General features: G+C 32.9%; 1 protein-coding gene across 11 annotated transcripts in view; it reads right to left on the bottom strand.

The window, feature by feature from the left end:
• Positions 1-16392, bottom strand: part of DENND4A (DENN domain containing 4A) — a 131270-nt gene that overhangs the window by 43283 nt on the left and 71595 nt on the right. For all 11 annotated transcript variants that reach the window (XM_031955344.1, XM_031955348.1, XM_031955350.1 and 8 more), the window contains exons 13-15: positions 7211-7311; positions 5943-6161; positions 1048-1193 (exon numbers count right to left, since the gene is read on the bottom strand). In XM_031955344.1, the coding sequence (XP_031811204.1) occupies positions 1048-1193; positions 5943-6161; positions 7211-7311 (466 nt within the window). The remainder of the gene's footprint in view (positions 1-1047; positions 1194-5942; positions 6162-7210; positions 7312-16392) is intronic.

Here is a 16392-nt window from a genome sequence, read left to right as displayed (position 1 = left end):
TTACAAATAAAAAGAAAAATGAAAAAAGAATAGATAATCTTGAGTGCTTTAATCAGGGATATCCCAAAATGAAATAAATTATTGTGAATTGATGGAAGAGTACAGAATGGAGCTAAAGAAAGGAAAGGAATCTTTTTTTTTGAATATGTTCCAATTTAATATAGCTGTTGTTAATATTCCAAATTATATCATTCAATCCAATCATGAAGGCATATACAAGTCCATTGTGTGGCAGGCTGATAAGAACATAAATACAACTGAAATGTGAATGTATATTGCAAAAATGAGAAGCTATGCTAATATGGGAAATGATAAACAAATAAAAGGTAGACAAAAGGAAATAACACAAAAATGATGGCACTAAAATACATTACTGATATCTCTCTTGAATGGTTTAAATAAGATCATTCTTTTTAGAGCCAGATTTTTTGTCAGTGAAATAATGATAGTTAACATAATGCCTTAAACTTTACAAATCAAATATTACATATATTGGTTCATTTGATTCACACAACAACCCTGTAAAATAAATACAATTTCTTACAGTTCATATGATCTCTTATTTAGAACTGAAAGTATCTTTAAATGTTATCTGATCCAACTGCCCCTCATGACAGATGAGGAAACTGAAGTTCCCAGAATAAGAAAGAAATCTTAATGTCAGTGGAAAGCTATCAAACACTGTCAGCACCCTATCCACTATGATACAACATGCCACAGGACCAGGTACTATTTGAATTATTATTGAGTAAAAGGTTTTAATTCAATTTGTTAGTGGATTTTCTCATAAGAACGAATTTGTATCATGGGAAGTCAATTACAAAATGGACTTCTCCAAATTTGCTTTAAAATCAACTTCTTTGAAACCTCTTTTCCAGAACGCACACTAATACTTGTATTGTTCCAACACAATGACTAAATTTATTTCAAGCACGGGTTACTTCATATACTGACAGTTTTTTTTTTTTTTTAATTCATGAGATTCATTATTGCAACCCAAAGTAAAATTCGTCTGTAGATGAAAGGTTCTATAACAATATTACTTACTTTGTCTACACAATCATCAAAAAACGCAAGGCTTGCATCTTTGTCACTGACAAAGGAACATTCTTCAATGAAACGAATAAACATCTGTGTTTTGGTCATCATGTTGTAGAATTTTTGATGGGAACGGTCCCGGCTTTTTAAGAACCCTATTAAGCAAGTACATGAACTATTAGAATGTAGGTTGTATACTTCTAATTTACGAACATAAAACAGTTAAATATAAAGATATGGAAAAATTATCACTCAGATTCTCAAATTACTTTATTTGGTTCCTATATGTTGCTTTTCAAAAGAGAAATACTTTAATTCTTTAAAATTTATTTTTCACACATACCTTCTAGAGGTAGTGTTGCATAGTGGACAAAGGACAAGTCTTGGTGTCACGAAGGTTTGTATTTAAGTTTTGCTCTGAAACATAATAACTGTATAGGTTTTCAGAACTACAAATCTTTCCATCCCTTCAATGTCTCTGTGCCTATTCTTCCTCTGCACCTTACTTGTATAACTATCTTTTTGTAGGTGGTTTTGCTTTTTAAGAGTCAGATCATACCCAACTTTGCCCTATTTCTTTTGAGCAACCCATTACTGATATCAATCTTAAATATATGGTATACATTTTCATGTAAGAAACATAAATAATTTACGTATGTTAAGTTCCTTGAAATTGATCTTTTGATATTGGTTCTTATATGTTGGATTTACTACTGAGAAAAGGTTCTGATAAAGGGCTAATTTCCAAAATACTGACTCTAATTGACTCTAGAATCGACTTAGAATTGACTTTAATTTATAAGAAATCAAGCCATTCTCTAATTGATAACTGGTCAAAAGATATGAACAATTTTCATATAAAGAAATTGAAACTATTTCTAACCATATGAAAAGATGCTCCAAGTCATTATTTTTTTTCTTTTACTTCATATTTTATTCACAACTTTTTTTTAAATAGCCTTTTATTTACAGGTTATATGTATGGGTAACTTTACAGCATTGACAATTGCCAAACCTCTTGTTCCAATTTTTCCCCTCCATCCCCTCCTTTTCTCCCCTAGATGGCAGGATGACCAGTAGATGTTAAATATATTAAAATATAAATTAGATACACAATAAGTATACATGACATCCACTCAGTTTCCAGTTTCTGGCTACTACAAAGAGGGCTGCCACAAACATTTGTGTACATACAGGTCCCTTTCCCTTCTTTATGATCTCTTTGGGATATAAGCCCAGTAGTAACACTGCTGGATCAAAGGGTATGCACAGTTTGATAACTTTTTGAGCATAGTTCCAAATTCCTCTTCAGAATGGTTGGATGCATTCACAGTTCCACCAACAATGTATCAGTGTCCCTGTTTTTCCACATCCCCTCCAACATTCCTCATTATCTATTATAATAATATTAATCAGAGAAATGCAAATTAAGACAACTCTGAGATATCACTATACACCTGTCAGACTAGCTAGAATGACAGGGAAAGATAATGCGGAATGTTGGAGGGGATGTGGGAAAACTGGGACACCGCGCATACCCTTTGATGTTACTTTGATGATGCAAACCCAGTGTAACTACTGGGCTTACATCCCAAAGAGATCTTAAAGAAGGGAAAGGGACCCACATGTGCAAAAATGTTTGTGGCAGCCCTTTTTGTAGTGGCAAGGAACTGGAAATTGAATGGATGCTCATCAATTAGAGAATGGCTGAATAAATTGTGGTCTATGAATGTTCTGTAAGAAATGACCAGCAGGATGATTTCAGAGAGGCCTGGAGAGACTTATATGAACTGGTGCTGAGTGAAATGAGCAAGACCAGGAGATCATTATACCCTTCAACAACAATACTATATAAGGATCAATTCTTATGGACGTGGATCTCTTCAACAATGAGAAGAACCAAATCAGTTCCACTTGTTCAATAATGAAGAGAACCAGCTACACCCAGCAAAAGAACTATGGGAAATGAATATGGACTACAACATAGTATTTCCATTCTTTCTGTTATTATTTGCTTGCCTTTTTGTTTTCCTTCTCAGGTTATTTTTACTTTATTTCTAAATCCAAATTTTCTTGTGCAGCAAGGTAACTAAATATGTAAATATATATTGCATTTAACATATACTTTAACATATTTAACATGTATTGGTTTACATGCCATCTAGGGGAGGAGATGGGGGGGAAGGAGGGGAAAAGTTGAAACAGAAGGTTTTGCAAGGGTCAATGCTGAAAAATTACCCATGCATATGTCTTATAAATAAAAAGCTATAATAAAAATAAAAAAGGAAAGTTCTGAAGATCTGAAAGTTTGCTGAATTTTTTTTCATTTAATATTATACATAATTTAGATGATATTTTTGGCTGCAGGTCTAGTTTTTTTGGTTGCCACTATATATTATTCCAAGACCTTTGATCTTTTATTGTGACTACTGATAAATTCTGTACAATTCTAATTGTAGCTCCAGTATATGTGATTTTTTTTTCTTCTTATTTCTTGCAAAATGTTCTTTTTGATCTGGGAGTTTCAAAATTTGGCAATAACATCCCTATGTATATTCTCCACAAAGGATCACTTTGAGGGTAGTGATTAGCAGATTTTTTTCTATTTGTACTTTTCCCTCATCTTCTATCATTCCAGGACAATTTTCTTGGGATTATTTCTTACACAATAACGTCAAGGTTCTTTTTTTGATCATAGCTTTCAGGTAGTCCTATTATTCTTATATTTTCTTGATCTGTTCCCCAGATCTGTTGTTTTTCTTATAAGATATTTCACATTCTGTTCTATTTTTTCATTCTTTATAGTCTGTGTTGTTATTTCTTGGTTTCTTATAGCTTCACTGGCTTCCCCTTTCCCAATTCTAATTTTCATATTTATTTTCATCTTTAAGACTCTATCTCCTTTTCTAGTATCTCTGTATTTCTTGTATTCTCTGCCCCCCCCACCCCCTCTCTCTTTTACCCAGGATTGCATCTTTGCAACACAGTTGAGCCTGGCATTCCCAATCAGCTGAGATTCCCTCAGTCTTCCTGGATCCAGACCCTGAATCCTCATGTAGTCCAGGAGGTGAAAGTTTTATGGTTTCTGTGGAATCTCCAGCCAAGTTCAGCCAGTCCCAGGGGTCCCTACTTGGTGTTTCTGCAGAGCTAGCCTGGAGATCTTTACACTTTGCATCAATCTCCAGCCTGGGGTCTTTATTCAGATCTTCTTGGATTGTACCAGGAGGATCCCTGTTCTGCCCCAAATCATAATGATTTTTCACCAGTGTATATTCATCCTGAGGCACAAATTTGTTCTGTTTGTGAAGGAAATCTGGAGAACTTGAAATTTTCTGACCTACTCCAACATCTTCCCAGAATCCTCTCCCAGGGAAACTCTCTTAACAATACAATTTAGAGATCAGTTGTGATCTACATAAAAAGTTTCCACACAGAGTTCCCCTTGCCAAGGAAATTATAGTTCTACCCAAAAAAAGATCTGAATTATAAAGCAAAAGACTTCTGCATTTTTCACAATTTTTCTTTTAAGCATTAAACACAAAAAATTACGTACAATATCTCATTCTATTTAAATTATTTCTTTTGCTTGTTTTTTAAACTAAACTGTATGCAATCAACAGATCTGAAGTTAAGAATTAATCTTTTTTTAATAGTATTTTATTTTTCCAAATAAATGCAAAGATAGTTTTCAGCATTCACCTGTGCAAAACCTTGTGTTCTAAATTTTTCTCCCTTCTCCTCTCCTCTAGATAGCAAGGAATCCAATATAGGTTAAATATGTGCAATTTCTTTTTTTTTTTCTTTCTGTTTCTGCAATATCTTTTTTTTTATTTAATAGTCTTTTATTTACAGGTTATATGCATGGGTAACTTTACAGCATTAACAATTGCCAAACCTCTTGTTCCAATTTTTCACCTCTTACCCCCCCACCCCCTCCCCTAGATGGCAGGATGACCAGTAGATATTAAATACATTAAAATATAAATTAGATACACAATAAGTATACATGACCAAAACGTTATTTTGCTGTACAAAAAGAATCAGACTTTGAAATATTGTACAATTAGCTTGTGAAGGAAATCAAAAATGCAGGTGGGCATAGATATAGGGATTGGGAATTCAATGTAATGTTTTTTAGTCATCTCCCAGAGTTCTTTCTCTGGGCGTAGCTGGTTCAGTTCATTACTGCTCCATTGGAAATGATTTGGTTGATCTCGTTGCTGAGGATGGCCAGGTCCATCAGAACTGGTCAGAACTGGTCATCATATAGTATTGTTGTTGAAGTATATAATAATCTCCTGGTTCTGCTCATTTCACTCAGCATCAGTTTGTGTAAGTCTCTCCAGGCCTTTCTGAAATCATCTTGTTGGTCATTTCTTACAGAACAGTAATATTCCATAGTATTCATATACCACAATTTATTCAGCCATTCTCCAACTGATGGACATCCATTCAGTTTCCAGTTTCTAGCCACTACAAAAAGGGCTGCCACAAACATTCGTGCACATACAGGTCCCTTTCCCTTCTTTATAATCTCTTTGGGATATAAGCCCAATAGTAACACTGCTGGATCAAAGGGTATGCACAGTTTGATTATGTGCAATTTCTTAATAATTAATCTTTTTTTCTTTTTTGGCTGAGCCAATTGGGGTTAAGTGACTTGCCCAGGGTGACACAGCTAGGAAGTGCTAAGTGTCTGAGGGCAAATTTGAACTCAGGTCCTCCTGACTTCAGGGCTAGTGCTCTCTATACACTGTGCCACCTACCTGCCCCTTAATAATTGATCTTAAAGAAATGAATTAAATATGGAATTGTTAAAAGTATACACTGAAAAAACCAATAATTTACATAACTCATTTGTTAAAGGGTCAAAACTATTAGATTGTAAAAATAGAATCACTCACCTTGTAGCTCAAAAAGGGAACTTGCATCTGTGGCTGTCTCAGATGGGGCTTGTGTTATAGGCTTTAAGTATGACCTGTAACCTTTTAATATGGAGGCCATGAAGCCTAAAAATGCCTCCTGGATTTCCATATCTATCAAATGCAATCTCTTTCCTGAGTTAAAGTCATAATCATTCATTGCTAGATCCATTAATTCATCTTCTCTGGGTCTTTGTTGTACTGTGAAGAAATACAGTATTGGTATTTTCTTCATAATAATAGCAAATATTTTTCACAACAATATACAGCAAATTAATAGTTCAAAGCTAGTTCCATTGGCTGAAGAGTCAGTTTCATGATGTCTACATCATGAAATTTTTAAAGTGTGCTTTTTTCTTTTTCACCTTCTATTTGGTATATCTTACTAATGCTATATTAAAATGACATTTGTTTATCTTATTAATCTTTGGTAATTTTTTTCTAGTTCTCTATCTTTGATGATTTTAGAGGTCAACTTCTTTTTTTCATACTATATATTGACTCCCATATATATTATATTTCACATGAATCACAGTATTCCTTTATGGCTTTTAATGAGGGCTCAAACAAAGAAACTATAGTTTAATCTCTTTATCACCATCTAGAACATTTCTAGGACATAAACTTATTCCTTCCTTTTATAGAAACCCTCTATGTGGTAAATCAATTTTCACCCTGATTTATGTAATTATACTTTTGGCAAATATCTATTTTCTAAATGTCTGAAGCTTCATAGTGCAGCTGCAAGATTCACTGAACCAAAAGCATATGGTATAATTCTTACAGTATACACTGCAATTCTAATTCCCAAATATAATTTTAAAATAAATTTTCTCAAATCTTCAAAAATTTTTTCTATATTTATATCTCTCTACCTTATTATTTTACTTATAAGCAAAGTCTAGAAAGTTGATCTTTGCTTTTTCCCCCACAGTATCATAGTAAAAGAAAAATAATAAAGATAATTTTAAAAGATTCTTTCCTGTTTTATCATTCAATAATTCTTTTCAATATAGCAAAAGTTATGAGCAAAAATGTTCAATTTATTAATTGTTTCATTCTCTACTCTAAATTTTGCTTTAATCCCCAAGATATGACCATTTCTCTCTATAATACTTATGATGCAAAACTGGGGGGAAAATATTTATTAAAGGGCAAGATAAGCAAAATTTTTCATAATAGACTCAAGACATAAAAGATAATGGAAAGAGTAACCAATTGATCCCCTTTATCTTAACTTATCCACTTACATTTTGCCAGCTGTTGATGCAAATTGTTCAATGTGTTCATCAGATTTTTGCATGGTTTCTTTGGAAGTATCTTCCAGGCTACATTCTTCTTGTCTCCAGTTCTAAAATTTAAAAGCAAAAATAATATATTTACTCTATAGAATTATTTATATAGAGTTATACTCCTGTTGTGTGTGAAAAAGGAAAAAAAGAAAGCATATGGTGGTAACATATAAAAAACAAAGTATAAAAAAATTTTGAATGCCAAAATGAAAAAAATGCATAATGGTGATTTTGGGTACCTGGTATTTTAAAAGTCTTTATCTTATGCACACCTATACTGTAGCATTCTGTAGTTCCATAACCATATTAAGTTCTCAATAGATATTTGCTAGTAATTACGCTGACTAGTGTCATGGGGCACAAAATAGATATGAATATCTTTAAACTAATCAAACTGGAAATATATAAAAATACTGAAATTCCATTGAAGTGAATTTTGTTAAGGAAATAATAAAGTGCCCTTATTAAAAGTTAATTCCTCCCATATTGTTCAATATAGTGCAAATTCTAGAAGAACATTATAACTAAGTTTCAAATATACTTTATATTCTAGCAATTTTCCCAATCAAAATCTTTCTTTGGCATGTGACACAATGCTTTAAGATAGGTTGCCTGTTTTTGTGAGACTCAGCATGGAAGTGTGAGGGAAATGATTTACAATGACTGAGATAAAGCCTTTTTCAGAAGCCTCCAGTGACTCAATTCCCAGGGCAGAAAACTGCTATAATACTATTATCATTCACTGTGAAAAATTAGCAATAAAAGTTAGTTAATAAGAATAATGAAAAATAGAAAATCTTAGTTCCTACAATTATGGAAGAAAAAAGGAATATTCTAGTAACCTACAAAGCCGTTGGCTTGGTTTTTGTCTCTGCTAAAAACACAATATGTTTTATATGCATATTGGTTCTCCCTACTAGAAAAGAAAGGTGAAAAGGGGTAGAGAAACATCTCTTCACCCTCCAATTAATATGGAAAATCCAGCAGTTCTAAAAAGAATGGAAGAATACTTCAAAAAAAATGAAAAGGAACCTGAAAAGATAGAAAAAGCCTAACCTGTGCTAATATTTTAGGAGATGACAAATAGAAAAAAAGGAAAAAAAAAAGACTAGTGAATACTTGAAACTTAGTGCTTGGATTAAGTATAGCTTTTTCTTATAAGCAAATACTTTCTGTACTTCAAGAAACAATGATATGGATATAATAGGTGCAATTAAGAAAAAGGTCAATCAGTAATAATCAAAGGACAAAAAGTGATAAAGACTACCCTACTCCTGTACAGTACTGAAGAGGTTACATGTAAAACTGATATGAAGACACAGTATCTTCCCAGAGCATTATATGACCAAGAGTTTGGTGAATACTGTTCAACCTACTGACAAGGTCACAGTGTTAGAACTGGAAGAAGGCTAGAAGTTTTCTGGTCTAAAGCATTCATTTTACAGATGACAAAATAGGCTCAGAAAGGAGAAGAGATTTGCTCAAAATTATCAAAGGGTGAAAGGTGAGAACAAAAATTTGAATCCAAGTCTTCTTGACTCTGAATCCAGCCTTCTTTCCACTACACCATGCTACTTCTGGTGCTTCACATAAAAGACAAATGATATTGTCAGAAGGAAACTGAAAATGATCACTAGGTATAAGGAAATCCTGGGCAAGAAAATGAAGAGCTCAGGATCACAGGTAGTGTTTCTATCACTCCTGCTGATTAAAATCAAGAGCTTCAGAATAAGGAAAAAGCAGATTTAGGAAGGAAATAATTAATTAAGAAGATGATAGCTGAATACAGAATTTGGTATTCTAGACTATAATCACAATCAAATAATAGAATTCAGGAACAGATCAGGAATGAAGTACATTTTATGAGGGGTGGTAAGAACAAAATTGACTGGAAAGTTGGGTATGTTTTATTTCCTCAATAGAATGTAAATTCCTTGAAAGTAGGTTGACTACTCTTAGTGCCTAGCAATGCTTTTCAAACTTGACACTCCTGTCTCCAGACCAACACCCCAGTTTAAATTGGTCAATAAAATTCTAATTGCTCTCTTTGCTTCCTATTTCTTCTGATATTTCTTTCCTTTCTCTCAGATGTCCCAATTATCTTTCAAAGACACAATACTAACCAAGTTACTATCTCTCCAAAAACATCCACTGACATCCTACTGACTACAAGATAAAATGTCAACTCCTTAGGCTTGGAACTACCACCTAACACCTACCCTATTCATCAGCTTGCCATCTATTCTGTAGCAATTATCCCCAGACCATTTAACCTAATGAGAATATACCCTAATTGAATCAATGCATTCAATTTGGAACCATTGCCCTTGACTAGTGTTATACTGATTGATAAATTAAATAATACAACACACATGATCCATTATATTTATCTAGTTCCAGACCATGTTTCATATTTCATTCTTTCACCCATGCTAGTCATCTCCTTGCCATCTGCCCTAATGCCAAGCATGTAGACTCTGCAGTATCCCTTTATCCCTACTTTCTACTTTTGCTCTGAAAAAAACTATCAAATCAAAGCTACTATTATTTCTGGAAAGGACTTATCAGATGGCTCTTCCATGATTCTACTCATCATCCTTGTGACTTCCCAAAACAAAATACCTTTAGCTATGCTAAGTACCAAAAGAAATCAACTGATATGATTTCTGAGCCATTATAAGTGACCTGTGAAAAAATCGCAGGGAGTCAGAGAAGTACCACAAAACTGGAAATAGGTAAATGTTATCCCAATTTTAATATAGGGGAAAGAAAATAGAATGTTTAAATTATAGCCCAGTGGGTTTGACCACAAATACTGACAAAATCCACAAGCATACTATGAAAGAGTTTGTGAGCATTTAAAAAGAGAAGTAGAGATGACAAATAGTCAATGTGATAAAAAAGCAAATTATGACAGGTTAACTTCCTTTTTTTAGATTTGAGTTAGTAGACTACTATATCAAAGGAATGTCACAATCATAGTTTAATCTGATGAAATTTCTCATGACTTTCCTCTGGATAAAGTGAAAAGATGTGGGCTAGATAATAACAGATGAATTTGGAAATATTTAAATTTCTAACAGTTGTGATTAATGAACTGAAATAATGTTCAGAGATAGTCTCTAATGGAGTGACTCAGTGAACCACTCCTGATTCTGTGATAGTTAATATTTTTTATCAATGACTCTTGATACTGAATTTCTTAAATTTACAGGTAACACAAAGATTGAGATGAATTTGAGATAGAAACTTGGTTCTAGAGAAGATAAGGTAAAAGGTTATACCTCTAAAAACCAGGGGAGTTTTAGGGGTAAAGTCCAAGTTTCCAATGAGGAGAAGGTCGAGATAATAGCTAAAATGGAGATGAAAATATTTTGAGACTGTGGTTGAGAAGGGAAGTGGAGGACTAGTTCTGGGCAAGATAAAGGGAAAGCACACCTATCAAAGCCCAGGATGATTGTGATAATTTCCCCTTGATATTCTAGATTAGGAGTTCTTAAACCCTTTTTTCATCATAGACACTTTTGACAGTTCAAGATGAAGCCTATGTCCCTTTACCAAATAATGTTTTTAAATGTATATAATAAAATACAAAGGAAAACAAATGAAACCCATATTTTTGAAATAGTTGGCAAAATAATAATAATAATAATAATGATCATATTCACTGACCCTAGATTAAGAACCATTGTTCTTGAATCTTGTAATTATTTTATCTAGTTCTATAGTCTATTGCCTTAGTAGTTTAACATAGCACTAAATATGTAAATTAATTTAGATAGTATATTTTTAATTATATTGGAAGGGTTAAAACATGAGTAATAAATTACCTTCAATTTTTAAAATTGCTTATTTCTTTGAAAATTATTTTATAATTATGTTTATATGTCTTGAGTGTTCTTAGGTAAACTTCTGATATTTTATGCATTCTGTAATGTGATGTTAAGAAATGTGTATATTATGCCATGTAAAACATGTAATTTCCCAATCAAAAGATAAATTAAATTTTAAATTATTCAAGTATATTCAGTTCAATATTTTCCTTTCTATTTACTATTATTAGATTACTATTAGATTTTTTTTTATCTCTGAGAGAACATTATGATGAAATCATCTTGTTCCAGTTGAAAAATATCAGCCTGGCACTCAGGAATCTAGGCTACAGGTCTAGTTGTTATTAATGAGATGCATGTCTCTGAATGAGTCACTTAATCTCTCTGGACCTCAGTTTCTTCCTTCCCAAAATGAAGCCATTGAACTTAGATAATCTCTTTGCTCCTATGAAATAAGAGAACATGTTGAATTAAAAATATAACCTCTCTTTCAAATAAGAATTATTCTTCTAAAATATGTTCTTCTGTAACAATTCCAATTCTACTTCCAATTTTGCAGATTACTTTATGTCTTTTTTTTTTTTTTAATCAAGGATACCTAGCAATAATTCCAACTCCTGGCACTTTGATTTGTAATAAGTACTTGTTGATTGCTTGATTGGCTTTTCTTCAGATGATTCATCATTGAGTGGAGATTCATTATTGATCCAGGTTCTAGAAGAGTGTGTTGTTATTAGAGTATTAACTCTAATGCAGAATTGGAGCTCAAGAGAATTGAAGGTTAGATATGAAGTTTGGGGAAAACCTCTATAAAAATGATGGTGGTCCCTTAAACTGATGATAAAGCATTAAAGAGAAGAGGATAGGGTCCTATACAAACTGGGGTACACCTGTATACAAGGGATGGGACATGGATTATGCTCTTGCAAAAGAGATAAAGAAGGTTTGGCCAATCAATTAGTCAGTCAACAAACATTTATTAAACTCTCATTATATGCCAAGACCATCTAACAGAACAGTGTTGTAAAAATCCAGGGAGAAAAGAGGACAAAGAATGATGTTACAATAAACAATATCAAATGATACAAAGATCTCATAAAGATAAGAAGCAAGAAAAGGTAATAGAATCACCTGAAGAGAGTTGTGGCTAATACATCAGTATCTGATAAAGTGGAATTCTATGAAGAATTTGACAAGACTCTCCAAATTAATGTAACACAAACCTTAATATTTGATAACTTCAAAATGAAGATTTGCAGGAGAATGGTGAAAATTATGCTGAAAATATGGTTCTGAATAAAGAAGTGAAAGATGCCCAAGGTTTCAGAAGCAAAATTTAAATCCAAAAGAAAAATAGAACATCTCTATCAAATTATCCATACTCTTTGATCCAGCAGTGTTAATACTGGGCTTGTATCCCAAAGAGATCTTATAGAAGGGAAAGGGACCCACATGTGCAAAAATGTTTGTGGCAGCCCTCTTTGTAGTGGCAAGAAACTGGAAACTGAGTGGATGCCCATCAATTGGAGAATGGCTGAATAAGTTATGGTATATGAATATTATGGAATATTATTATTCTATAAGAAACGGAAAGAGGCCTGGATAAACTTATATCTACTGATGTGAAGTGAAGTGAATAGAACCAGGAGATCATTGTACATGGCAACAACAATATTATATGATGACCAATTCTGATGGAGGTGGCTCTTTCCAACAATGAAATGATTCAGATCAGTTCCAATAATCTTTTGATGAAAAGAGCCATCTACAGGCCCTAGAGAGAGGACTCTGGGGACTGAGTGTGGTTCACAACAAAGCATTTTTACTTTTTGCTGTTGTTTTCTTGCAATTTATTTTCTCATTTTTCCTGTTTTGATTTGATTTTTCTTGTGCAGCAAGATAATTGTATAACTAGGTATGCATATATTGGATTTAACATATATTTCTACCATGTTTAACATATATTATACTACTTGCCATCTAGGGGAAGGAGTGAAGGAAATGGGGGGGAAATTGGAACACAAGGTTTTGCAAGGGTTAATACTGAAGAATTATCCATGCACATGTTTTGAAAAGTAAAAAGCTTTAATAAAGAAAAACAAATAAAGAAAAGAAAAATAGAACATTTCAGATAAATTTAAAGCTAAAATAGATTTATCAAAAGAGAAAAATAGGGAAACTACACAATCTGTCAACCATATTAATCAATATTGTTTTAGACTAAAATAACTAGACAGAATAAAATTGGAATACTGCAGTGGTATAAGAACTGAGGAGCTGGAGTTAGAAAAATATGGAAAGAATTGGACTTAGGAAAGAAGTTATTATCCGCCTTCAAAAGGATCTTACAATCACTACACACCTGAAAAACTGGCTAGAGTGACAGGGAAAGATAATGTAGAATGTTGGAGGGGATGTGGGAAAACAGGGACATTATTACATTGTTGGTGGAATTGTGAATACATCCAGCGATTCTGGAGAGCAATTTGGTACTATGCTCAAAAAGTTATCAAACTGTGTATACCCTTTGATCCAGGAGTGTTACTACTGGGCTTATATCCCAAAGAGATCTTAAAGAAGGGAAAGGAATCTGTATATGCATGAATGTTTGTGGCAGGTCTCTTTGTAGTGGCTAGAAACTGGAAACTGAGTGGATGCCCATCAATTGGAGAATGGCTGAATAAACTGTGGTATATGAATGTTACAGAATATTATTGTTAGGTAAGAAATGACTAACAGGATGATTTCAGAAAGGCCTGGAGAGACTTACATGAACTGATGCTGAGTGAAATGAGCAGGACCAGGAGATCATTATATACTTCAACAACAATACTATATGATGATCAATTCTGATGAACCTGGCTGTCTTCAGCAATGAGATGAACCAAATCAGTTCCAATGGAGCAGTAATGAACTGAACCAGCTATACCCAGCGAAAGAACTCTGGGAGACGACTAAATACCATTACATAGAATTCCCAATCTCTATATTTTTGCCTGCCTGCATATTTGATTTCCTTCACAGGCTAATTGTATAATATTTCAGAGTCCGATTCTTTTTGTGCAGCAAAATAACGGTTTGGTCATGTATACTTATTGTGTATCTAATTTATATTTTAATATATTTAACATCTACTGGTCATCCTGTCATCTGGGGGTGGGGGTGCGGGAAAGGAGGGGAAAAAAGTGGAACAAAAGGTTTGGCAATTGTCAATGCTGTAAAATTACCCATGCATATAACTTGTAAATAAAAAGCTATTAAAAATAAAAAAAAAATAAAAGATATTTACCTTCTTCAAAAAAAGATCTTACAAGATGCATATATATATATGTGTGTGTGTGTGTGTATGATTATAGATATCTATGTATATGTATTTATGTAGGCATGTATGTGTCGTGTGTATATGAAAACATATTCGTGCTTAATTATAGCCATCTTGGGAGAAGGGAGGGAAAAGGGGAAATAAAAAAATAAAGTAAAAAATGCACAGCACAGAACAAAAGAAAATCTTCTAAGAAGCAAGGAAAAAATGTACACTTCTGAACATAATGTGTAGTATTTATTATGTAGGGTTTTTTGAAATGGAAATTTATTGCTTTATATTTTGAATCCTCTTTTTTGTTCTGCTGGGCACATGGCAATTTTTTTCCTTTTCCTATTTTGTATTTAAGTTTAAAATACATTTTAAACAATAAAAACTGTCAAAAACTGTTTTTACATGTAATTGGGAAAATATAATTTTAAAAAGATTATTCAGAAGACTGATGTTAGTATAACATGGATACTTTCTTCAAGAAGAAGGGAAGGAAAAAAAATACAATAAGTACATACTAAACATGATGAGCACCAAAACTCAACATAAAAAAATGAAACTGATTATCCTAGCAAATAAGAAATGATTAATTACTGAAATGCAAACATTTCAGAATCCGCTCTTTATGTGAAATCAGATCATTGTTTGACTGAACTACAGATCAAAATCAGAAAAAGATAATGAGAAGCCACTAAATGAAATTACAAGAGTTCTAACCTACTCATTATACAAGCTATGTATGCTGAAAAATGGAGAAAAGTGTCAGTAATAACAATGATTACTGCTATTTCTTAGAAGTTTAATTTTCACAAGGAGTTGTAAATTAGCAAAGAAACTGTCATCCAGGGATCAGAATTCTTGTCAAATAGAAAAAACACGGCAGCCAGAAGCAATATCAATGTATAATATAAAATCATCTTTAAAAGGTTATAAATAGAAAATGGTGAACGATTGAGAAATATTTCCTCATACAACAGCAAAAAGTTAGGAAAGATATGAAAGCTTTAGTTTGAGACCTATAAACATGGTGTCTTAGGAGTTTTCTTCTCTACCACAGGGGATGAGAGTAGAGACTGTATTCCATTTGCTTCCAGAGGTTCTGTGAAAGTCTTAATATACTATTTCAACAGTATAGCCAAGTGGCAATGACCACTCTGTCAAGGGATCTTTCCCTTGACATAGGAAAAGATTTTAACTTAGGATTAGCTTTTCTTTCATGGTTGTAGTTTTATATAGGTATGTATACACACACACACACATACTTTTGTTGCAAGGAAAAAGATAACAAACTTGATATAGCACAGTTCTTTTTCATGTGTTATATTTTCTTGTTGAAAATCTCTCAACCCAATACATCCCATCCAATATAAAATTCTGCTTACATCTAATAATGTTTTTACAATTACCTCTATTTCCCCTCATCATTTTCCCTCTAAAACTAGAGAAGAAGATATTAAACATCTGTATCCTGATCTTCCTTTTACCAACTTTTTGATACTTTTATCAGTATTTGATTTTCACTTCCTATTTCACAAAGGAAAAGTGACTTATCTAGAATTATACAGTAATGGAATTTTTTTTTTTAGAATTTAGTTATTCTCATCACTGGATCACAGATCTAGAAAAGAGCTTATAAATAATGTAATCCAACCCTTTAATTTTGGATCTGAGAAAAATGAGGTCTAGAAAAATTGTCAAGCTAAGTGGCAGTCACAGATGCTGTCCAACATTTGTAATGTCTAAGACCTGACATGCTTCTGGATCATAAGATACATAACCTTCACAGCATCCAGAGCCTAGCACAAAAACAAATCCTACTAATAGCTCTTCTAATTCTATCTTAGATGAATCTTAAAGGCCAATTATGACTCCAGAGGATAACTTGTTTCTCAGAGTTCTTTCCCAAACTCATGTTCAGCCTGTCATTGGGACAATGTCCCCACAATAACAACAATATCTTACAAAACTTCTCTTTTATTCTAGCATTTTTCATT

The sequence above is a fragment of the Sarcophilus harrisii genome, chromosome 2, assembly GCF_902635505.1.
Source record: "Sarcophilus harrisii chromosome 2, mSarHar1.11, whole genome shotgun sequence".
Lineage (NCBI taxonomy): Eukaryota > Metazoa > Chordata > Mammalia > Dasyuromorphia > Dasyuridae > Sarcophilus > Sarcophilus harrisii.
The sequence above is the reverse complement of the archived record's forward strand: the minus strand, read 5'-3'. Positions and strand labels throughout refer to the sequence as shown.